This window comes from Salarias fasciatus, chromosome 6, assembly GCF_902148845.1.
Source record: "Salarias fasciatus chromosome 6, fSalaFa1.1, whole genome shotgun sequence".
NCBI classification, from domain to species: Eukaryota; Metazoa; Chordata; class Actinopteri; order Blenniiformes; family Blenniidae; genus Salarias; species Salarias fasciatus.
Window position 1 is genome coordinate 32,082,769 of NC_043750.1, and position 24,323 is coordinate 32,107,091.

Consider the following 24,323-nt stretch of genomic DNA (forward strand, 5'->3'; position numbering starts at 1 on the left):
TCCAGGCTCCTTACAATGATGAAGAGACAGCGGCTCAGCAACAGTTTCATGTCAACTTTATTCAGTGCACCTGAATTACTTATTAAATATTCTTAATTATTTAAATTATTTACTGTGTTAACGCATTCTTAATGATGATGGACTTCACCTTTCTATGACATTAAACCACTTTCACCGACTCAGTGTTTATCAATGGGCTCACTAGCTGACTAGAGCTAGGTCAGCTGGAGTATTATACTCCTGCTGGGGTCACACATGCTGAGCAGGTTGAAGGGTAGAGACCTGACGACGGGCGATCCGGGCGCTGGGCTAATAACCCGTTCCCATGTAAAAGGTACAAGATGTTATTGTCCAGCTGGATCAATGTTCGGGACAAGGAATGACGTTTAAGGCACCAATATCAACAGAGCCTGGAAAGTATTGGTCCTTTTGATGGCTGTGAACCATTTTCCCATAAGAAACAGAAAGTGCATTTATACGCTCAGTAGGGAGAACGAAGCAGACGTGTGAAAGAATAGGAAAGAACATCTAAGGTGGCATTTTTCACATTGTTCAAGTGGATATAACTGCAGTGTCGGAGAAGATGGCTACAGTGGCACAGACACCAAATACAGACACCAGCTGCCATAGTTGTACCTACTTTGTAGGGCTGCAGGTATGCAACGCCTTCAAGTGAGGCTTCCAGGTAGCAATGGAAACCGAGTTCTCATCAGCCGCATAACTACGCCAAACACACTGCATGCAGAATACACAAAACCCAGAAAAGACAAAGTAAATCCAGGAGAAACAAAGAAATAAAAACGGGTCAGGATGGAACAAATCAACGAAAACAAGGAGGAGGGAGAGGAAGGTGAGGAGAAAAACAAATGAAAAGAGCTGATTAGTCAAACCAAAAAGAAAGAGGAGAGAAGGAGAGTCTCTGGACTGGCTGGGCGGAGGTCAGACATGGATACATGCCTGAGGGGGGGCAGCAGGCGCTCATAGTGCCGCCACGTGGCGTCCAGGTACGGCCTGGAGCTGTCGGTGGAGTAATAACGCCACGCAGCCTGGTGCAACATGGGGACGCACAGCGTGAAGAGGAGGAGGAGGAGGACACAAGAGAGGAGGAGCAGGTCAGGAGGCGGTGCATGGAAGAGGTTAAGAGGAGGTGCATGGAGGAGTGAGGAGGCGCATGGAGGAGGGAATGGGAGAAATACAGTTCTGTGTAAAAAATGAGGACACTTGTTTTTATCAACTTATCGACCATTAAACTTATAGATAATAAAGGTAATTCTCATGGAAGAGTTTCTGAATGAACTAAAATGAGCAGCAACAGATCAGACGATGGTTTTGAGCTGCTCAACAGATGTCTTTTTTTTTTTTTTTAGCTAAACTACATGTCACTTCCTCTGTACCATAAGGCAACTTTCACTTTATTTATGTACTTCTGCTTTCTCCAAACGTCAAGTTGCAGGATTTTGACATATGCACTAACATTGGAGACTGTAAGCAGATAAATGTTAGACTAAGAGAAGCTACGGAGGCTGTAAGATGTAGAGAGGAGATCCTGTGTTTGCTTTCTTAATCCCCTTGAGAACAGAAACAACTCCTGTAGCATTTTTGGCTTAATGTCTCACAAGATGGCTCAGTGATATATATAGTATCTTAAAACAAAACAAAAAAACGCCACACTTTTTAAAATTTATGAGAGGAACAAATAAATCTAGACAGTTTCTTCATTTTTATTCAATTTTTCACAAGCTGTTCCTGGACAGTCGAGTAGGTTCAAATATGTCTGCATTGTAACCTTTCTTTTACAGCTGACTGTACGTTATGAAAGAGAGGAGGTGAGGACAGAGGGTGGGAGAGCACAAGGGGGAAGACAATGGATGGAGCAAAGTGCGTGAGGGGCCGGTGAAGGGGCCCCGGGGCCCCTCAGAGAGCCACAGGCTTCTTATGGGGTCAGTTTGAGTTTGAAAGGATCCACAAAGGAAAGAGAGAAACTGGAAAAGATCCTTCATGAGTTTAAATCAGCAGAGATACGTCATCAGAAATGACAATAGTGTGTGTGTGTGTGTTTGTGTGTGTGTGTGTGTGTGTGTGTGTGTGTGTGTGTGTACCTGGATGAGGTAGGCTGCTGGGTTCCTCCTCTTCTCAAAGTGCTTCTGTCTGTGCTGCTCCTGAACCTTCAGAGCAAAACCTGAGCCCAGAATACCCTGAGAGGGTTGAAGAAACACAGAATGAATGAATGAATGAATGAATGAATGAATGAATGAATGACTCGCAACAATAAAACATCAAAGTCCCGGGGAGTCATGACACTCTGAAGGTCGTCATTGTTATCATTTTTACACTCTGACAGGTTTCATTAGAGAATTAATCTTTGCCTGCTTTTATTTGACAGGTTCTTGACTCCTGATTGTTGCTTTTTTACATAAATCAACTCATTTAAAATTCTAGTAAAAAAAAAAAGGATTTACTTTCTATTTTTGCAGCTAAAGTCTGTTTTTAAGCTCTACTCAGATGTGTTTTCTTCAAGGACTGAATCACTGAATCAACACAAGAAAACAGCTTTCAAAGAGGATGAAATGACGAATCGGCTGGAAAAGACTCACAGCTGGTAAAGCGAAGAAGGAGATCCCCAGCAGGGCGAAGCCCGCCGACAGCATCCGTCCCGTCCACGTCTTCGGGGTCTTGTCTCCGTATCCGATGGTTGTCAGGGTGATCTGTGAAAACGCGGCGCATGAAGACCAGCAGAATAACTGAGACATTTCTATTGAGACACTATTGAAACAGCATCAGGGCAAATCGACAGAGGAAATTCAAAACAGGGTCCAAACACTGGTCCAAAGATAACGCCAAAGAAAATCTAGAACTTTTTTGTTCCAAAGACGATCCAACCTTGAAATGGGGACTTGGATCTGATCTTGGACTTTAGTTTGTGCTCCTTAAACACGTTTGAATTGGATTCATAGGGTTAAGGACTCCGGTATGCACCAGTGATTCTCCATTAAAATTCTGAGGAACTTTCCTTTAGTTCTGTGTTTCCAAACCTGTGGTCAGCGGGGTGAGACACCTTTTCGAGGTCGTTCAAACATCAGCAGAGGTTTCACCTGGTCTGAGCTTCATAATTTTGTCTTGCATATTTATATGAATGCAGAAAATTAACCACCCCTAAAATACCTAAAGGGGACCTGGATTGGAATGCAGAGGTCAGAGGTCAGAGGAGCTCCACAGCCTTATTTTAGAGGGAACTTTCTGAAGCTAAAAATAAAACACAGGTTGGGTAAATATGCTTTTTCTAAGTATGTTTTCTTTTCTTGGTGCCTTCAGGCTGTTTTTTCAAAGGCTCACGCCTGCGCGGCCTTGGTTTGAAGGACGCTGATGGAAGCCTTGCATGTTTATTCTGCCCTGGTAGAATATAGAAATACTGTTTCTGCTCTGTACTGTGTGTGTGTGTGTGTGTGTGTGTGTGTGTGTGTGTGTGTGTGTGTGTGTGTGTGTGTGTGTGTGTGTGTGCATTTGAGTCTCTGGGGACGATCTAAACACACAATGGGAAGCCAAAGACTGGGCACGGTTTTCATAAAAGGAGAAACTGAGTTGGGTGTCACAATGAGTCACAGTTAACACGTGCAGCGTAACCCTGAATTCAGCCATTAATGTCCGCTTTGGAAAAGGCTCAAATTAGCAGTTAATGCGGCGACGTTTCAGTGTTTACCGACAGGGGCAGCGCTCTATATCCGTCGATCTATCCGTGATGTGCAGACTGATTATCCTGCATTCAAACTCTGATTTGTATTCATGACAAAAGCCATTTTCTAGCATTATGGATATCTGAGGAGGCGCTGTCTGATGGAGCCAATGTTTATGGAGGAGCTGTCCGTGAATGAGGGGAAATGGCAGCAAGGACTCCAGACGCCGCCGAAGACACTGATGCAACGTAGTGAAACCTGCAAAGTCTCACTAGGTAACGTTTACACGACGGGGTTACAAGTGGAAATGTTTACCCAGAAAAATTAGAGAATCTTACACTTATTATATTGTCGTATAAACAGACACCCAAAGACCCAAAGGAAGTTTCCTGCTTTCACTGGAAAACGTCGTCATGGAGACGAGGCCTGCTGTGCATTGGGTCTGGTAACGTCTCGGCTTCCTTAACGTCTCTGAACTCACCGTTCCCCACCACAAGGCGTCCGCGTAGGTCGCAAAGTCTTTGTTGGATTTGTTTTCCACGAGGTAAACCAGGAAGGAGGAGAAGATCAGCACCAGGAAGCCGATGTACCAGGCAGTCACCAGTTCCTGTAGGCACAAGTCCCAATGAACGCAGTTAATGAGGCTGTGGTTTGACACGGTGGGGCAGTGATTAGCACTGGTTTCTTTGGTTTGATTCCAGGAAATGTCTTCAAGAGCTCTGTGAAAGGAAAATCAACTCAAGACACCAAACACAAGAGGAGAGAAATGAACAATGTTCCCTCTTCTACCCGGACAAAAGGTCACACATTGTACTTAGACTATTCTACCCCAAAATACAATGGGAATACTGCTTCAGGATTTTTTTTTTTTTTTTTGAAAAAATATCATATGTGGTGCTTTGCATGTAGGTGATAAAATCCAACAAATGACTGTACGGTTTTGTATTTTGGTCTGTTTTCCCTCAGAAGTGCCCTGAAGACGGTTTTCTTGCCAGAGACTTGGTTACAGTGGAGGAGCGGCGAGGGCATATCTGCAGTCAGAGCAGCGTTTGACCTTTTCTTTTATAATGTGTCATTTTGATGGAGGTAAAGAAAGAGTTCTGTCTTACCCTCAGGTCACTGATTTATTTCAAGAACTCAGAGAAAAGAAAAAAAGGTTAGTGCGTGCAGAGGAATGACAAGTGTGAAGAAGGAAAAGGGAGGGGATCGTTCAATGAAAGAATTGGCCTCATAATAAAATATGAGTAAAGAAAACTGATCCTAGTGCAGAAAGAGATGCATTTTCCTCGTCTTCCCACCTTGCTGTGTGCGTAGACCACGGAGCCCAGCAGCTTCCACGTTCCGCCCCTTCGGTCCATCCGCACCATGCGGAGGATCTGCAGGAACCTCAGGCTGCGAAGCACCGAGGTGGCGAAGATGTTGCCCTGGCTCCCCGCCGACACCACGGCCACCGAAGCTATCAGGACGATGATGTCTAGGAGGGGAGAAGACACACGCACGCACGCACGCACGCACGCACGCACGCACAAACACGTTCAGCATCAGAGAGAATCCAAACAAACAGACCTCACTTTCAGAAAAGCTTTCAAAGAGGCTGTCATTAGAGTTTCAGTTTATCAGTCACTGTAAATTCTTCTATCAGAACCAGGGAGAACTTTTCTGATGGGACCACTCGGGTCAGCATTCACTCAATCAGACCGTCCATCATCTACTGTACTTTTCCTCTTAGATCAGCGAGCCTTTAGGACTCACCTGTTCCACCTCCTAACAGGAGCTGTGATTGAGGCTCCGTTCACGTTTCATATTAGTTTCGTTTATTTAGCTTTAATCAGTCAGTATTAGTTATGTTATGTCTGATGAGTGTGTTCTTGGGTCAGTGAACTGCAATAAAACAATTTGTTCATCAGTTAGTCGTGCATGTGAGGTTAACCGGTGACCTTTGCCCACAGATAGCCGGGATCGAGCGACCCTGAACAGTGTTCCTCCTCCGGCCTCTGCGCTCATCCCAGCCCTGAAGCCAGACAGTCTAATGTCAAACTGCTGCAATGAAAGCTCCTCGGTGTTATTTTGTTGTCACCACTCACTGCGCCGCAGAAAATTACCCCAACAAAGGCTCCGTATCGAGGAAATGCCACCATCTGCCACGTGCATCAACAGTCCAGCAGTGTCCTTGAGCTTCTTCCTGCAAACACTGTAATCTGTGCGAGCCCACTGACTGTCGCATGTAATAATCTGACAGCGAAGTACTTCTCTCTATGGCTGCATGGCCAGAGTTCTCACACTGACATTCCCTTGCATGTACGAGCAGAGTTCATACATGTGCACGAGCCTTCACGGTTGTTTCTGCTCATTTCCCGGAGTGCAGACACACTGTGTTACCGAGACGCTGCAAATCGAGACGGACAGATGCACAAACACACACAGCGCCGGCTGTGTGCAGAGGAAGTTCACGGAGAAACCGCAGCGGGCCGACGAATAACATGGAACCCACAAAGAACACAGACAACTCCGGTAATGAGCTCCTGCGACTCGAGAAATAACATTTTCCTCTCCCCGTTCCCCCCGAACCCCTCTCTCCTCCGGTCCACTGACGTACCCGGTGAAACCGAACCCGGTGATGGTATTCAGCTCAGTCCTCCCAGACCCCTCTTAAGAGGAAGAGAATGCTGACTAAGGTGCTGTGAACCGGCTGACCCACGGCGAGGACGACAAGACGAGAGGTCGGCGGCAGATCTCAGAAAGTAGAGGCACACTTCCACTTCCCATCCGAGGTAGGAACAGGAGGAGAAGATAAATATGTGGGTCTGACTGATTAGAGTGTGTGCAATCATGTGCACAAAGTGGAGTTTCAATGGGGCTTGATATGAATGAAAAGCCTGGACCGTTTTCTATTTTAGCTGCTTTAGGTTTATACCTTTGCTGCACTGAGCTTGTTTCCACTCACCCTCCATACAGTAAGTAAATAAATGCAAATGGAAAAGAAAAAGACTAAAAAAGCAATGACACTTAATGAAAAGAAAGTACACCAGTATCAGATCCCCCAACAGGGACAAGCAGATAGCACCAAATGCATGAAGTGCAGATCTTTATTCATCCACTTCTATCATATTATAAGCTGCTGATTGGAGCCAGAGGGAAACTGTGTGAAGCAGAGTATCTGAGGCAGCAAGGATCCTGAATGACTCGACATCAGAGCTGGATGTGAGCAGGTGGTGTCACGCTGCTGCCAAAACCTCCAGTCATCCTCTGCCTGCGCCGTTCAGATCGAGAAGCAACATCTGAACCATCGGAAGGGAGGTTTGGACTCAATAAACAGGGTTCGAACCAATTCCAGCGAAGGGTCGTCCACTGGAGTCACTGAGAGGGCGGGTGGATGGAATCCTTCAAAAACACTGTGTGTATGTGTTTGTGTGTGTTTGTGTGTGTGTGTGTGTGTGTGTGTGTGTGTGTGTGTGTGTGTGTGTGTGTGTGTGTGTGTGTGTGTGTGTGTGTGTGCCTGAAGACCTGCGCATGTTGAACGAAAACATGTTTATTCCTCACAGAGAAATCTCCCCTTGAGTTCATCAAAGAGTGTTCAATACACAGATGTATGAACGTTTGCTGCTGGGTATTTCACAGCAGAATAATGTTAATCATTAACAAAATGATCGTGCATGTCCAAGGGCATCATGGGAAATCAGAGCAGCAGAGCAGCAGCGGTCAAATCTATACAGGTGAAATTATTTATTTATTCTGTGTCTTCTTACAAACATGAGACATTTTCTAGAATGAAGAGTACAGAATATGTGTGTGTGTGTGTGTGTGTGTGTGTGTGTGTGTGTGTGTGTGTGTGTGTGTGTGTGTGTGTGTGCGCACAGGATATTACTGTAGATTGCAAAGGATCATGGGACATTTTGGGAAACTACAACAAAAAAGTGCAGATTATGGAGAAAATTATTTTTAATATCAACTGATAGCAGAGGGAAACTTTAGGTCTGCTATGATAAAGAACAGCTCTACTGCAGCCCTTGGAAAAGGATTATTGCACAACATGTCGACTATAATTACTATTTAAATGCAAAATCTGTTAAATCTCTGCCCTAGTTAGCACCATTTCCTGAGCATGGCCTTCAACCAGGTCTATATTTTTTAGTGAGAACTAAAAATCTCCGATTTACTCGAAGAATGCAAAACATCCTGCGATCCTCAGGCAGAGGTTTACTGAGTGTTTGGTCAGGAGAAACCCGGTGAAGCAGCAGGACGTTGGAGGAGCTGAGGGGACGACCGCGGACCTCCAGAGAGGAGCGGAGGAGCAGAGGAGCCGGGGGACCGAAATCGGACGTGGAGCGCGGCTCACCTATCACGCAGAAGGGCTTCCTGACGAAGCGCAGGCGGCCCTGCCAGCCTCTGTAGCGACAGCAGCATCCTGCAGACCAGATCCGGATGATGTACTCCAGCCCGAAGACCACGATCATCACAAACTCCTGCACACACACGCACACACACGTAGATCAGTGGAAGCATCAGAGCCAAACACAGTGCATGAACCAATCATCTGATAACAAGTCAGAAATTTATTTAACATCATCACTCATATCCATAAGTCAAGTTTCTTTCGTCTTTTATCTCAAGTTTAGTTTTGACACACACATATATGTATAGTCACAAAACAATTTTCATCAAAAAGACAAATCATATAAGAAAATTTAATTTGATCGGTTATTTAAATATACATAATAAAAATGAAACAATTGAAACACTTGTTTAACTACGGTTTACAACTTCCTTGTTGAAGACAAATAGTCTGATTTGAGTAAATATTATTATATTCTTTGTGCATTTTCATGACTTCTGAATGGTCCTTCTGAACATATAGACATAATCGACTTATTTTTTGTAGTTTTTCTGTCTTTAGTTTGTACATAAATATGAAATGAAGCTTTAAAAAGAATTCCCTCATACATGTGATTGGAAACTGAACAAAAAAGAAATAAAGGACTGAAATATTTTAGGGAGTACCAGTGACACCCAGGAATAGACTGGGTGACGACTACGAAAAGGGTGGTGACATCTGGAGAGACAGAGGACGGCTGGAGAGACGGCAAACCGGGGTGGGGAGGGTTTGCAGCCCAAGCCACATCTTCCGAGAGGAAGATCCCAAAGCAAGCTACAGGCACGACAACAGGAAAATACCCCCAGGGGTGCCCGAGAGGGGGGGAGGATGAGCACCCCAACAGGACGGATTTAAGAACGACGACTAAGGATAATGGCACAGCGACGACGACAGTACAATGCATCTGTGGCAAAACCTGCAAGAATCAGAAGGGTTTAAAGATACATCAGGGCAGGATGAAATGTTTGTCAGTGGCAACGATGACACAACGCACAGAAGTGACTTCTGGTCAGACGCAGGAGGAGCTAGGCCTGGAGGCAGTACACAGAGCCTCCCAGTGTCGCCTACCACCACTGTCAACAGTTTGAATGCCTAGCTAAGCCCCCAAGAAACAGCATCATCTTTAGGCAACCCACAGAGAATCCAAAACCAGCGAACTTCAACCATGACAATTGGCCTGCCGCCTTCAGCCAGGCGGAGGATCCAGTGGCCCCAATCCTCAAAGAGATCGGAGTGGCAGCAGTTCGATGAGGATGTAGATCGTGTCTTGGGAGTGACAGCCAAAGGGGACGTGGACCGTCGACTGGAAACAATGGCCACCCTCATGGTAAACATCGCGGCTGAGCGTTTCGGAACTGAGGCTCCCAAGCCCACGCCATTGGCTAATGCTCCTAACCACAGAGTAAGAACGATCCAGGATCTCAGGAAAGAGCTTAAGCTGCTAAAGAGGTGGTTCAGGTCAACAGGGGAAGTTGAGAGAGCTGGCCTGGCAGACCTGAGAGCAATTCTGAGGAAACAACTCTTGACCTTGCGGAGGGCAGAGTTTCAAAGGAGGAGGCGGAGGGAGCGGGCCCGGAAGAGAAGTGCTTTCCTGGCCAATCCCTTCAAGTTGACCAAGCAGCTTCTTGGCCAAAAGAGGTCTGGCCGCCTTACCTGCTCCAAGGATGCCATCAATGAGCACCTCAAGGCCATGTACAGTGACCCTATCAGAGAACATCCGCTGGGTCCATGTGATGCACTGGCAGTACCACCAGAGCCCACATCAGAGTTCAACCTCAAGGAGCCCTGCCTTAGTGAAGTAGAGGAAGTGGTGCAGAGGGCACGGGCAAACTCAGCCCCAGGCCCAAGCGGAGTTCTGTATAAGGTCTATAAACAATGCCCAAAGCTTAGACATCGGCTTTGGAAGGCTCTGAAGGTAATTTTGAGGAGAGGGAAGATGGCTCATTCATGGAGGTATGCAGAGGGAGTGTACAGGACTGTCTCAGAAAATTAGAATATTGTGATAAAGTTCTTTATTTTCTGAAATGCAATTAAAAAAACAAAAATGTCATACATTCTGGATTCATTACAAATCAACTGAGATATTTCAAGCCTTTTATTATTTTAATATTGCTGATTATGGCTTACAGCTTAAGAAAACTCAAAAATCCTATCTCAAAATATTAGAATATTTCCTCAGACCAAGTAAAAAAACAAAATTATAACAGCAAAACAAAATCAAACATTTGAAAATGTCCATTAATGCACTCAGTACTTGATTGGGAATCCTTTTGCACGAATTACTGCATCAATGCGGCGTGGCATGGAGGCAATCAGCCTGTGGCATTGCTGAGGTGTTATGGATGCCCAGGATGCTTCAATAGCGGCCTTTAGCTCATTTGCATTGTTGGGTCTGGTGTCTTTCAGCTTCTTTTTGACAATACCCCACAAATTCTCAATGGGGTTCAGGTCAGGGGAATTGGCAGGCCAATCGAGGACAGTAATGCCATGGTCAGTACACCAGTTACTGGTGGTTTTGGCACTGTGGGCAGGTGCCAGATCATGCTGGAAAATGAAATCATCATCTCCATAGAGCTTTTCAGCAGAAGGAAGCATGTAGTGCTCTAAAATATCTTGGTACACAGCTGCATTTACTCTGGACTTGATGAGACACAGTGGACCAACACCAGCAGCTGACATGGCCCCAAACCATCGCTGACTGTGGAAACTTCACACTGGATTTCAAGCAACTTGGATTTTGCTCCTCTCCAGCCTTTCTCCAGACTCTGGCGCCTTGACTTCCAAATGAAATACAAAACTTGCTTTCGTCTGAAAAGAGGACTTTGGATCACTCTTCAACTGTCCAGTGCTTCTTTTCCATAGCGCAAGTCAGACGCTTTTTCCGTTGTCTTGAGTTCAGAAGTGGCTTGACCATGGGAATACGACTATTGTAGCCCATTTCCCGGACACGTCTGTGAACAGTGGCTTTTGATACCTGGACTCCAGCTTCAGTCCACTGTCTTTGAAGCTCCCCCAAATTCTGGAAGCGGCTCTTCTTCACAATGCTGTTAAGCCTGCGGTCATCTCTCTTGGTTGTGCAGCGTTTCCTGCCACATTTCTCCCTTTCAACAGACTTTTTGTGAATGTGCTTTGAAACTGCACTCTGTGGACAGCCTGCTCTTTGAGAAATTTCTTTTTGTGTCTTACCCTCCTGATGGAGGGTGTCAATGATGGTCCTCTGGACAGCAGTCAGATCAGCAGTCTTCCCCATACTTGTGATTTAGTTTACTGAACCAAGCTGAGTGTTTTTCAAGGCTCAGGAAACACTTGCAGGTGTTTCGAGTTATTTAGACGATTCAAGTGATTAGTTAAATAGCCTACTAGTATACTTTTTCATGATATTCTAATATTTTGAGATAGGATTTTTGAGTTTTCTTAAGCTGTAAGCCATAATCAGCAATATTAAAATAATAAAAGGCTTGAAATATTTCAGTTGATTTGTAATGAATCCAGAATGTATGACATTTTTGTTTTTTTAATTGCATTTCAGAAAATAAAGAACTTTATCACAATATTCTAATTTTCTGAGACAGTCCTGTACATACCGAAGGACGACAAGTACGACAACATCAACCAGTTCCGCATTATCTCTTTGCTCAATGTTGAGAGCAAAATCTTCTTCAGCATTGTAGCCAAAAGACTCTCCAACTTCCTGTTGAGCAACAGTTATATCGACACGTCTGTGCAGAAGGGAGGAATACCGGGAGTTTCTGGTTGTCTGGAACACACAGGCGTGGTAACGCAACTCATCAGGGAAGCGAGAGAGGGGAAAGGGGACCTGGCGGTGCTGTGGCTGGACCTCGCCAATGCCTACGGCTCGATACCCCACAAGCTGGTGGAAGTAGCTCTAGAAAGACATCATGTCCCCCAGAAGGTTAAGCATCTCATACTGGACTACTATAGCAAGTTCAGTTTGAGAGTCCCCTCTGGTGAGTTGACACTCAGACTGGCACCAGCTTCAAGTTGGTACAATCACTGGGTGCACAATCTCAGTGACCCTCTTTGCACTGGCAATGAACATGCTGGTCAAGGCAGCTGAACCATGTAGAGGTCCTCAGAGCAAGTCAGGAGTAAGGCAACCTCCCATCAGAGCCTTCATGGATGACCTCACGGTCACAATAACAGCTGTACCAGGAGCCAGGTGGATCCTCCAGGGGTTGGAGCGTGTTATGAAGTGGGCACAGATGAGCTTCAAACCGGCAAAGTCCAGGTCCCTGGTAATGAAGAAGGGCAGAGTCACAGACAAATTCTGCTTCAGCCTGGGAGAAGACCAGATTCCATTAGTCACCGAGAGGCCAGTGAAGAGCCTTGGTAAGGTCTTCAACTGCTTTTTCAACTGCAGTCTAAAGGATGCAGATTCTATCAAGGCAACCAGTACAGACCTTGAGAGCTGGCTAAGGGCAGTGGATAAGTCTGGGCTCCCAGGAAGATTTAAGGCCTGGGATCCTGCCTGGGAACCAGCACGGGATCCTCCCAAGAATCCTCTGGCCTCTCCTCATCTACGAAGTCCCCATGACGGTGGTGGAAGACTTTGAGCAGAGGGTGAGCAGTTATCTGCGAAGATGGCTAGGATTGCCACGCAGTCTGAGCAGCATTGGACTGTATGGCAACACCGACAAACTCAGGCTCCCCTTCCGCTCAGAAAGCAGGGTGCCTGGATGAAGTGGGAGCAGGCAATGGAGTGAAGACTCACCTGGAAGGACATCTGGCAGTGGAATCCTCAGAGGATCAAGTTCTTGATCCAGGGGGTATATGTTGTCCTCTCAAGCCCATCCAACCTCCACACATGGGGCAAAATAGAGACATCTGCATGTCCCCTGTGTTCCAAAATGGGCACGCTGGAACACATCCTGAGCAGCTGCTCCAAGGCGCTGAGCGAGGGTTGGTATCGATGGAGGCATGACCAGGTCCTCAAATCCATCGCGGAGGCAATTAGCAAGGGGATCAAGGGAAACAGATACACCCAAGCTACAGCCAAGGCCATCTGCTTTGTTAGGGAGGGACAGAGACTGGAGAGAGCACCTAAGGACTGCTCGGCGGGTTTGCTCTCCACAGCCCGAGACTGGGGGATGACAGTTGACCTAGAGAGGCAGCTGAAGATTCCATCACACATCACCCAGTCCAGATTGAGACCAGATATCATCTTGATCTCAGAAGGCACAAAACAACTCTTCCTCCTGGAACTGACGGTTCCATGGGAGGAGAGAATGGAGGAGGCCCAGGAAAGAAAGAGGGAGAAGTACCAGGAATTGGTGGAGGACTGTCAGAGGAACGGGTGGAAGACCAGGTGCATGCCAGTGGAGGTAGGCAGATGGGGGTTTGCGATCTACTCCCTGAGCAAAGCCTACGGAACACTAGGCAATACGGGTGACAACCGCAGAAGGGCCATAGGCAACAATGTGGAGGCAGCTGAAAGAGCCTCCAGGTGGCTCTGGTTGAAAAGGGGAGAGCAGTGGTTGTAGTGGGGGTAGCATGCCACTTGGACACAGGCCGAGAATTGATCACCTCGGTCGGGTCACCTAGAGGAGGGTGTCTGTTGCAAGACTCGAAACACCAGATGAATCTAGGATACAACAATGATGATGTGTCCAAGTCTCAGCATCAGTAGATGTATTGTTAACTAGGTGTCATGAATAGAAGGTATGTGAAAGCTTCACTGAAATGAATCATTGCAAAAATTAACTTCTATGTTTTTTGTTTATCGATATCATGTATGTCTTTAAAGAAATTACTTTGAAAAGATGAAAAGGAAAGATGCTCCTGAAGCCACCGTCATTAAAACCTGCACATTACACAGATTCACCTCCTCAAAACTGTTTAAAAGAAGATGTTGAGTCCGAAGAACAACCAGCTTCTAATCCAAATTAAGCTTGTTTTCATTTCAATGAAACAGAAAAATATCCTATTTTAAATCTGCAGTATATATGTATATATATATATATATATATATATATATATATATATATATATATATATATATATATATATATATATATATATATATATGTATATAGTTTAAAGCTACAAACAGATTGAGGAGGGTGAGTTTTGCAGCACATAGGAGCTGAAGAGGGCGCGCGCGCACGCACGCACACACACACACACACACACACACACACACACACACACACACACACACACACACACACACACACAGGATGTCCTCACTCGCTCTGTCTGTCCTCCTGGACCTTCGTACCTCGAGGACACTGTGAACTAACTCGCTGTTTCTACAGTTTGATGGCAGAAAGTTGAACAAATGATCCAGTGATGCAGAAACACAGATCTGCCATTCATAGCTCTGAGCCTCACCGGTTTGTGTTACGACCAAAATAATTCTCACTAAAATTTGACTGAGCGGTTTTAGATTGTTTGCGAATGACGTAAAAGAGAAGAGCTGCTGCCGTGGATCCTCCTGCAGCGATCACATGCTCTGTCAACTGGTATTAGAGACCTCTACTTAAATAATCTGCCTAAATAATTCATATTTATACACATTATCTAACTTTTTAATTAAATGAAAAGTATAGCAATGTGAAAAGTATTAAATCTTCAGCGAGCACACTGAGAACAGAACAATGATATGTGGCACAGGCGTGCAGTGGTTGGTATGGTGAAGATTTTGGTGTGTGAGTTTTTGGTGAGTGAGTGTTTGGGGAGTGAGTGACTCAGTCTGGTGTTTCGTCCAGCGTCTCACCAGGATGAGCAGGCAGTAGGAGGAGAAGTCCTGATGAGCCGGGATGGTGGAGAAGACGGAGAGGACCAGGCAGCTGAACACCAGGATGAACCTGAACCAAACACAAGACACACATTTAAACCTGGAATTGAACCGGGTGACATCATGTGGTGCATCTTTAAAAAAAAAAAAAAAAAAAAAAAAACCTTTCCACTGGTCACAAACAGGTTGCTGAGAACTGAGCTGGATCCTTTTCCCTCTGAGACAAACTGCTGAACTCGTCCTGGCACCGCAGGACTTCTTTCCTCTGCGCAATGAACCGTCAGCTCCGCCATTATTCAATTTCCTCACATATCAAGTTAATCATGCTTGTTTGTGCAACATGATTTGCAAGAAACAAGCAGTGAAGCTGCAGCCTTTGGAAAACAAGCGACCTGCCATCATTTCCTCACTCTGACTGTCGAACCCTTCGCCAGGAAACTTGAGACTTCAAATCTCTCTTTTTTTTTTTCATTTAATCGATATGTATGTTATTATTCTTTCCATCACATCAACCTTCCCAGAACACACGGCTGTCTGCGATACCGGCGTGGCTCCCTGGCTGCTGCTGGTTGCTGGTGTTGAATGGTGAGAGCACATCTGTGTTTGATCATTTCAGATCAGCTCCTCAGACGTCTGGACGCTCTGTGTGTACTTTAGCTTAAATGTTGTCCAAGGAGAGCGGCGCATGGCCTTCTTCACTTTCAGACATGTCCTGAGTCATGTTTATACAGTCACACGTTCACATTTGAAATGCACACTCACTTCTGGGCCTCGAAAACCTTCATTTCACTGAGAACAGTTCAAAAGAGCCCAAAGCGGAACATTTGGGTGAGTGTCAGAAACCAAAAGAAGCTTCTTATTTCATCTGTGATTCACCAAAACAACTACAGGGAAGCCAAACGCTGGTGGACACTCCCACAATAAGAGAAAATATTCCATGATTCAGGTGTTACTGAACTCTTTAACCCACAACATGCAGCAGATACTTCATGGTTTGTTTTATTCAAAGCTTTCAAAGTATGAGATTATGAGGGCGACTCTCGCTACAAATAGTAATTTTGGGTTTAATGGACGATTTAAGATTTTCACTTTTTGAAGAAATAAGTTTTAAAGATATCAGGATCCATAAGCAATGAAAAACAAGTCATTCTGTGGTCGTTACCATATTTTCCAGATGATAAATTACATCCATCAAAAAAGAAACAAAAAATAACCTAGGTGGCCGCCGAGGGCGCCACATACCGGGAGAAGCGCCGAGTTAGAGTAACAAAATATTTTTTTTATCAGACTGTCCTGCGCATGGAAAAACAGCAGTCACAGCTAGTGGTCAATTTTTAAGATGCTTCATCATTCTTCAGTTACAGTGTGTTTCTAAATCAGACTGAGGTGGGCGACTTTAAGTTCACCCCAAGCCGCAGCCTTCGGTTTAATGTAGGGCTGTCAAAAGTGGCGCGATGATAACGAACAAATAGCAAGTGGCGTATTTGTCCACTGCCATGTTGATGAGAGCATTTAAGAGCTTCAAAATTTTACCTTTAATGTACATTTAGAATAGATAAAGCGATCAATTCGAGACTAATCGAGAGCTAATTGTGGACAATCATGCGAATAATCAGCCATACTGCAGTTAAGCTCCGCCCATCTGGTGGCGATCGGTATGTGAGGTCACAGTGTGTGTAGAGAGCTTGGATAGAGCGATGACGGTTTAAAATGGAAATTAGGTGCAAAGATATCAGCATTGTCTACGCATGTTTTCATTCATTTCAAGCTAAACCATTATTACAGTAACGATCACCTGTCTCTGCTCACCTGAGATGTTGCAGCTCTAATTTGCACAAAAGTTAAAAAGACACAGTTAATACCAGTTCAGAGTTTCATTATATCTGAACTGTGCACACTGATGTCATGACGATAAGAAATTGGTCGAATGCTGTAGAGTGCAGCTCTACGATCTGCTTCCAGCCATGCTCCGCTGGAAAACAAACGTCCCTTACTGCCAATATGACCGTGCTACCCATAATACTTTTGGCCTCTCTGCAGCTGCTCTAAAGTGGTGACTTGGGACCCTCCGATCAGCCCCTCGGTGCCAAACTGACCCCAGACTGAAGCGAGTCTTTCATGCTAGACAATCGGGGGCCATGGGGGTCAGACCGAGGGTCTGAACAGTGCTTGTGTGAAAATGGTGGGTGTACAGAGAGGGTCACTGTCCCATCCCTGCAGTACACCACAGAACTGTGACGCTTGGACGCTGGTCAGACCCTCGCCGACCTCCAGGGAGCCCAAACCGAGGTCAAGATTTTCCACAGCTGCCTCACTTCGGCTATTTTATCATTAGAGTGTGAGGGACACTATTACACCTCTTGTATTGGCTATAAGTTAAAATTATTCTAAAAGTTATCAGATTTTTTGCAGAATATCTGGTCTATAACTACAGTATGAAATCTCCTCACATAGCAGACTGTTAGGTATTTAATTATTATTTTTTCTATTATTATTGTAGAATAATTGTAGAATTATTATCATTATTATTATTATTATCAGTAGTAGTAGCAGTAGTAGTGTAGGCTATGTTTAGGGGAGTCAGAGAGCAGGTAAAATGTTTGGTTGTTAGATTTCTGGAACCTGAATTTCTCTTTCTGATCTGTCAAAAGACTCCCAAAAAAATTCTGCAACGGTTCAAAGCAGAAAATAAAAAAAGCAAAAAAATAGATAAAGTTCGAGGTTTGCTCTGTTGACATTTGCTGAGATTTGAAAGAAGTGATTTGGATTGGAGGAAAACATCCAGTGACAGGCATTGTGCCGCTGTCAGCAGAAAGCGAGCTCCTCGTCACACCTACGCCTCGCCTCGCTCTCTCGCAAGGTTTCAGACCGAAAATTACAGAGTGACAATCAGCTCCCTTCATCCGCGGCTCAGCTCCTGCTTCCAGACTCGATATATTCTCTTTAAAAGGCGGCAGAGACCCGCTGAAACGCACAATGGCGGCGTCATTAAGCACTCAATGGAGTGGACTCATTAATCCCACTAACTAATGTTGTGCGCCGGCCTCGCTCGCCGCGCGTGTGAGGACGCTCCCAGCTCATTGGCTGCAGGATTATTCTGGAGGATCGGGTCGCTCTTAACCTTCAAAACAGGCTCAACACACAAAGAGAAACACAAATACCAAAGGAAAAGACGTGTGTCCTCCATCCGCTCTCCTCCACTCACTAAAGGTCTGAACCGGCGCTCAGTAAAAGTGGAATTAACAGTTGTGCATCATGAGTTGTGCACTTGTATGGTTTTTTTTTTTCTGTCCACAAATGCAACACAACACTTTCACACAAACACAAATAGCAGAATAGCAGAATATTCACTCACTGAATCTTCAACTCCTATTTTATTCCAGCACATCGTCAAAGTCCTGTAAATGAGTGTGCTCCTGTGATTCAGCATGGTTTTACCTGAACCAGAGAAACACTGCCTGTCAAGTGCTTTGACAGAGAAATCTACCTCAAAACGAAACGAAAAAACCCAGACCAACAGTCAGAATTGAAGTGCACTTCCTAAACGCAGCTGAAGCTGGGTGCAGGGGAAGTGAACTTCACATTAATGTCAGCTCTGGGTTTTCATCTGGAGCTTTATGAGAAGATGAGGACACAATGTGAAACCCGAAGCCCGATAAAAGACCTGTTTGAGGTCATAAAAGCGCTCGTATCTGTCAGCGTTTCAGAAGTCTGTCCTTCTTGTTAGTGCGGTTGAGTACAAACAGCTGCGCCGCGGCGGGGGCTTCACGGGGAAACAGGAGCCAGGCATCGACACGGTCAAGACTAGAAATGATCAGTCACAACTGAGAATGTGATGAAATGACTATTAAAGCCTCCATGGTGAGTCGATTCAGTGGTATAAAGATTCCATCAACAAAGCTTTTTCAAATCTGGTTGATCAAATCTGCAACCTTCTGTTTGAAAGATGACGGACTTCACCGACTGATCTGCTGCTGTCACATTCACACACACACCCGATCCGGGTTAGGACACCAAACACAGAAAACACATACACACTGTCCAAAACATCAGCAATGAAATGCAACATGACCACAATGAAACGGAAAAAATCATTTCCAACCTAAGAAATCAGCCGAGGGTCGATCCAGAACCGACACAGCGCAGAGGCGCACGAGGCAGAAAGAACCCACTTGACCCCTCGATGGAGGGATTCATGGAAGGAGGACTGATGGAGTGGAGGTTGAGAACCACTCCTGTTAAAACCGGTCAGTTGTTCTTGCTCAGGTAGAATTGCTGGTTTCTCTTTGTAAATGTTGAATGGGAACATTTCTTGTTCCTACTCTGGTTTTCTTAACTTCTCTACAACAGAGAGATCAGAAACAATCTAATGGAGCCAAACGTCTCCATTAAAACATCACCACTGTGGTGGGAACGTGACGAACTGCCTCTGAAGTGACTGCAGACCGAGCGTTGACCCCGTGACCTTTGCCCTGAGGTCACACACGGGCATTCTTCCATATGTTCCCTCACACGCTCCTTCCTTGGTTCCCCTGTACGTAACGATGGAGCGTCGACCTCAGAAGCATTGATAGTATTTTGATAGATCCTGACCCCTGCAGAGCAGAAACACCAGCGGTCCGACCGATGTGTGTTTGCACGATTTCTAGAAGCCGTGTCGCTGACTGTGACTGAAGACGCAAAATGAAAGCAGGTTTTTTTGAAAAAGCTGAGCCAGGAAAGCTTTTCCATTTTCCCCAGCAGTGTCAAAGATCAGGTGCGTATGAGTGCGTGTGTGTGTGTGTGTGTGTGTGTGTGGTAGGGTGCTGCTTTTGTGTCGCTCTTTCTCAGTGTTTCGGATGTATTTTCAAGAAGCTTCCCGCAGAAAGAGCTTAACATGTTTGGAGATTAGACGAGTGCAGAAGACGCTGCGGCGCTGCCTCGGAGAGGAAAAGCTGATTTTTGGTGACGTTTCCCCGTCGATGCGGCGAGGTGTCGCTTTGCTGCTGCTGCTCGAGGCTTTTTTTTTTTTGTGTTTTTTTTTAAAAACCATGTCTGTGGTGTTTATCTGCACATCCACAGGGCAGAACGTAAAGCAGAACATTGGTAGCTGTTGTGGCGGCGCTCAGACTAACAAACAGCGCTCACCGCCCCGATAATGTTTCTGCCGGTTTCCCTGACGTCTCGCTCTGCGGCGGACGGACCGCTGGGCTGTTTATGTTCGGGTTAAGGAAAGGAAGCTGCGTTCACCACAATGAAAGGTTGGAAATATTCGGAAAAGTTGTCAAAGTCGCCAAAAATTTGAAGAACTTCCTTTTTACGTCATTTGATTTGGTTGTTTTCTTCCACACATGCAGAACCTATGATTATCTGCAGAGGGAATATCAAGACGATTATACTGCTTTCCATTCACTAACAGGTTACTAACGCTCACATCACTGTCATTAACTTGTATTCTGGGGCACTTGCGCTTTCATAAAGCATTGGATGTTGTGAGTGTGTGACGGTGGGGGAATGCAAAAAAGGGAATTAACAAACTATGATTAGCTTAAGCTCTCAAAATGACAAATGATTTTCATAATGATCACTACCTACAGATAAACAGATGGAGAATATTTGCATGTCACCAGGAAGCAAACTGTGAGCATCAATGAAAGGTTTTCATTGAATTGAATTTATGTATGGTCCTGATCTGATTTAGTGAAAGCTGCAGGAAGCCACTACAGAAGGAGTTTAGAGCAACAGAAATCTGTTTCTCAGGCTATAAATGTGGAAATATGTTATTCAGTTTTTCACATTCACATAAAAATTCTCTTTAAATTTTTGTTTATTTCCAAATTACCCTTCAAAATAAATGCTGGATTGCAATTTACAATATCTTATCATTTCACAGTTGCCTTGCAGGATGACCTGAAGCCTTCGGTTGGTCCACTTTATGGTGCTTTAATTGACTTTTAATGGAAGCAGGAACACTCGCACATGGAGGCAGACTGGAGAAAAATACATTAACATGGTTTGGCCTGTGAAGATGGAGCTTTTAGTTTTTAATGATGTGACGCTGTGACATGTCCTCATGCTAAATGTAAGTACATTATGCAGCGTTTCAGTCTGCTGTTAAAGGAACCTGTCAGCGTCTTTCTACCTGCTTCCCCCGTCACACTCACAAATCTTTAATGTTGAGTCTGAGTGCTGCTCCACATACGGCAATAGAAAATCCCTTTAAAGGGTTTTTTTTTTTCATGCTGCAGGTGAAAAGTCTGACTTTGGATCCGTGTTATTACTGTTTCTAGTTTGCTTTTCCTCCGTTCTGGTTCACTTTGCTAGTTGTTTTAAGTTCTTAATCTAGCTTTTTCCCCCCTGATGGGACGATAATCCATCCTGCACCAGTGGACTCAAGAAGGTCTGACTTGCTTTGGAACAAAAGTTGTATTTAAAAAAAAAAATAAAAAATGACACATTAATAATGTGCTTGTGTCTTTGAGGGACACACAGGGAGCTATAGAGGTACAGGAACACAGTGTGTACTGTGTATTTACTTCTTAAATTATAATCTCCAGTTTGTGCTATTCAGAAGGGGTGGGGGCATGAGGACATGAAAATGTATTTTAACAGCGTGAATCCAGCCGAAACCACAGGTGAAAGGCCGGCACTGTTTGCTCAGCTTCTTTATAACACACTTTAGAAAGATCTTGACACAGTATTTTCACATATTTCCTGCTATGCCTCCTTTTCAAAGGGAATCAATGCAAAATGACCACTTTCTAGTAGATTTAACATGCAAAACAACACTTCTCCAATAGAAATTCACTCTTGATCAGTCAAAACTCCGTCAAATCTTAAAGAGCTGAGCCCAGAAGAACACTTGATTATTGTCAGTTTGCCACCTGATCTTTTCCCCCTCATGAGGACCGGAGTTGTTCCTCTTGATTCTTTCATACATGTCATTTGAGTGTTAAGTGCCGTGAGACGGCCGTCTGGAAAGCGGCGCTTTGTGAACTGAACCGAACCGTGACGAGCAGATGGGCTTGGTGTGCGTCAGCCCCGCAACGCTTCCCCTCGCACAGCCCGGGCCCAGAAACGGGCCCAGAGGAAAACACCGGGGCACGCACACGGTCCTCCGGGCTGCGATGATCTCCCGTTAGCACGGCGAAATGTCAAGAGATAAATCCAAGCGGACCACCCACGGCGTGCAGCCATCCACAGCCGCGCTCCGTTCCATCACATCCAAGAGACCACAACAAGGGAAAAGTTAAGGGCCTTTAATAAAGAGCATATTGGAAGAGAAAGAGGAATACAAGTGCATAACAGCGCGAGTGTGTGAGCTCGTAAAGCCGCCTGACTGCAGTTTAATGTGTCTCTGCTCTCACGTCGAGGCACGTAAAGAGGCTGCGCAAATTAAAAGTCCATCAGCGGAGCTGCGGGAGGACTGGTAGTGGAAAGTGAAGGGGAGGAACGCGGCGATCCAGGCTTCCTAAATGAGCCGAGTGTGCAGCGTCCCACTGTTCCTGAAGCTGTGCTGAAGTGTTGCTGCGTCTCTGTACTGTAACTACTGTATGCTGGTAAAAACTGCGCCAGAGGCCGACGTGCTGGGAGCCGTCTCAGCTCACATGTCATTAAAATAGAGATTTGGAAGACATTAGGCTGTTGAAAAACAAAGTTGAGGGTCTATGTTTATTATTTATAAGAATTGTAACTGTAAGTGCATCATTTATATGAATGTCTGAATGCATGGATGTAAAGACAGTGATTTTGTTTTTCCCCACATAATTTATTTTACGCTGGAAAAATTCTCACATGAGCTAAAATATTTTAACATTTACCTCTATAATATCAATAATAAAATTAAAAATGTTGTATTTTCAAATATTATAAGATCCGATTATGTTTAAGAAGACAGTAGAAATAACTGGGAAAAAGTCTGAATGGACATCCTCTTTTTTCAGTGGCTGTTGTGTTATTTCCTCTGTAACTTTTGAGATAAGCAAAGGTTCAGGTACTTTGCTTTCAAGGGTCAAGGTTTACACAAAGTTTCAAGTGAAAACACAGGTTTTTTTTTTGCATTTTTGTTTGAGAAAAATTTTGTGTTTGTATGGTATGCATGTTTGTTTGTACGTTCTTTGTGATCTTCAGTCACCAGTACGGAATCCAACAGCAACATAACTTTTCCTAAAAAAAAAAGTCACAAATTTACATTTTAAAGCCCCGTGTGATTTTAGCCACATCTTAGTAAATCTCTGCATAAGGAAAAACCCAGTTCATTTGCTAAATATCCTTCAGTAACAACATGTAACGACACATGTTTCAATACTCACAAAAGCACAACATTTTTACATTTGCAGCGCTGGGATCAGTAAACACTGGAGACCTCTGACTCATGTTCTGGCACCATCGGCCGACCAGAGCAAAGGGTTGATCAGATTCTGTCGCTGACTAATTGACGAGTTGTTTCCGAAAGGTTTTGGCAGCCTGCCTTTGAACATCTGCTCCCAAATAGTGAAACAAACTAAGAGTGTTTACTGTTTACGTCTATATTTTAAAGTGCCACCTGTTTCTTTTGCAGGGACACATCTGGGCTTGAACGGGAGCAGATTTCTTCCTCCTCCTCCTCCTCCTCCTCCGCATCTTCCTCCTCTGACCTACCACACACACTCCCATCTGCTGACTGAGCCGCTCTGAATCACTGTGAATTTTTCAAGTACAGCCGAGTCTTCAGAGAGGGAACACTCTTCAGGCTGCAGACCCGCCATTACATTAAGACCACCTGATGCTGTGTAATTCCCTCTACTGACCAGTCTCAACCTTTGAGGGTGTGCTGAGGTCTATGACACCAACATCATCCTTCAAATCCTGGATCTTCTGATCTCCTGACCATTGTCCTGCGTGTGCAATCTAGCAATCTTTTGCCAGTCTGACCCAGTTCTGTATTTGGGGTGCCATTCTTTCCTGGTTGGTCGTCTCCCATAGATCTTCCTCGGACACTGCCAAAGGCCATCGGAACTTGGGGATCCAAGGCAACAGTTACAGACACCTGGACCCTATGTGTGAGGTTTTCAGTGAACTCCAGGTCTCAGCACTGGGGAGTGACACAGATTTGATGTTGCTGTTGAAGATGTTCAGCTTGGTTCTGAAGCTCTGGATCTCCATGTTGGTCTTAGCAAAAGAAAAGCAGATTTAGCTCTAAAGTTCACCACTAATAATATCCACATGAACTGTAGATTTAGAGATGTTGAGACACAAACAACATCCTTTCATTCTGCTCCTGATATCAGCTGCCTACTAACAGGAGCCATCATTACACACATCAGCCGTCTGGGGTCATAATGTTGTGGTTGACTGGTGGAAATATTACAACACTTATGTAGAGGGAGTATAGTCCAACATGGCTTCCCAGAGATATACAAGTAAATCCAGAGGCCGAAGTAAAAGGCTCGGATAGGCCTGGACTGACAGGACCATTCATCCTCACTCATTTAATTTCTCACCCACAGATCCCATTACGCTTGTTATGAGAGAGAATAGTCTGTCTGTCGGGGACGGATCTCTG

At 44.9% G+C, this 24,323-nt stretch overlaps 1 protein-coding gene across 2 annotated transcripts in view; it reads right to left on the bottom strand.

The window, feature by feature from the left end:
- kcnq5b (potassium voltage-gated channel, KQT-like subfamily, member 5b) overlaps positions 1-24,323 on the bottom strand; it is a 108,297-nt gene that overhangs the window by 10,556 nt on the left and 73,418 nt on the right. Inside the window, exons 2-8 of one of the 2 annotated variants that reach the window (XM_030093124.1) lie at positions 14,780-14,870; positions 8,008-8,134; positions 4,970-5,145; positions 4,153-4,278; positions 2,595-2,705; positions 2,100-2,195; positions 641-735 (exon numbers count right to left, since the gene is read on the bottom strand). In XM_030093124.1, coding sequence (XP_029948984.1) covers positions 641-735; positions 2,100-2,195; positions 2,595-2,705; positions 4,153-4,278; positions 4,970-5,145; positions 8,008-8,134; positions 14,780-14,870 — 822 coding nt within the window. Of the gene's footprint in view, positions 1-640; positions 736-957; positions 1,047-2,099; positions 2,196-2,594; positions 2,706-4,152; positions 4,279-4,969; positions 5,146-8,007; positions 8,135-14,779; positions 14,871-24,323 lie in introns of both variants that reach the window. The other variant, XM_030093125.1, reaches the window with a different exon arrangement.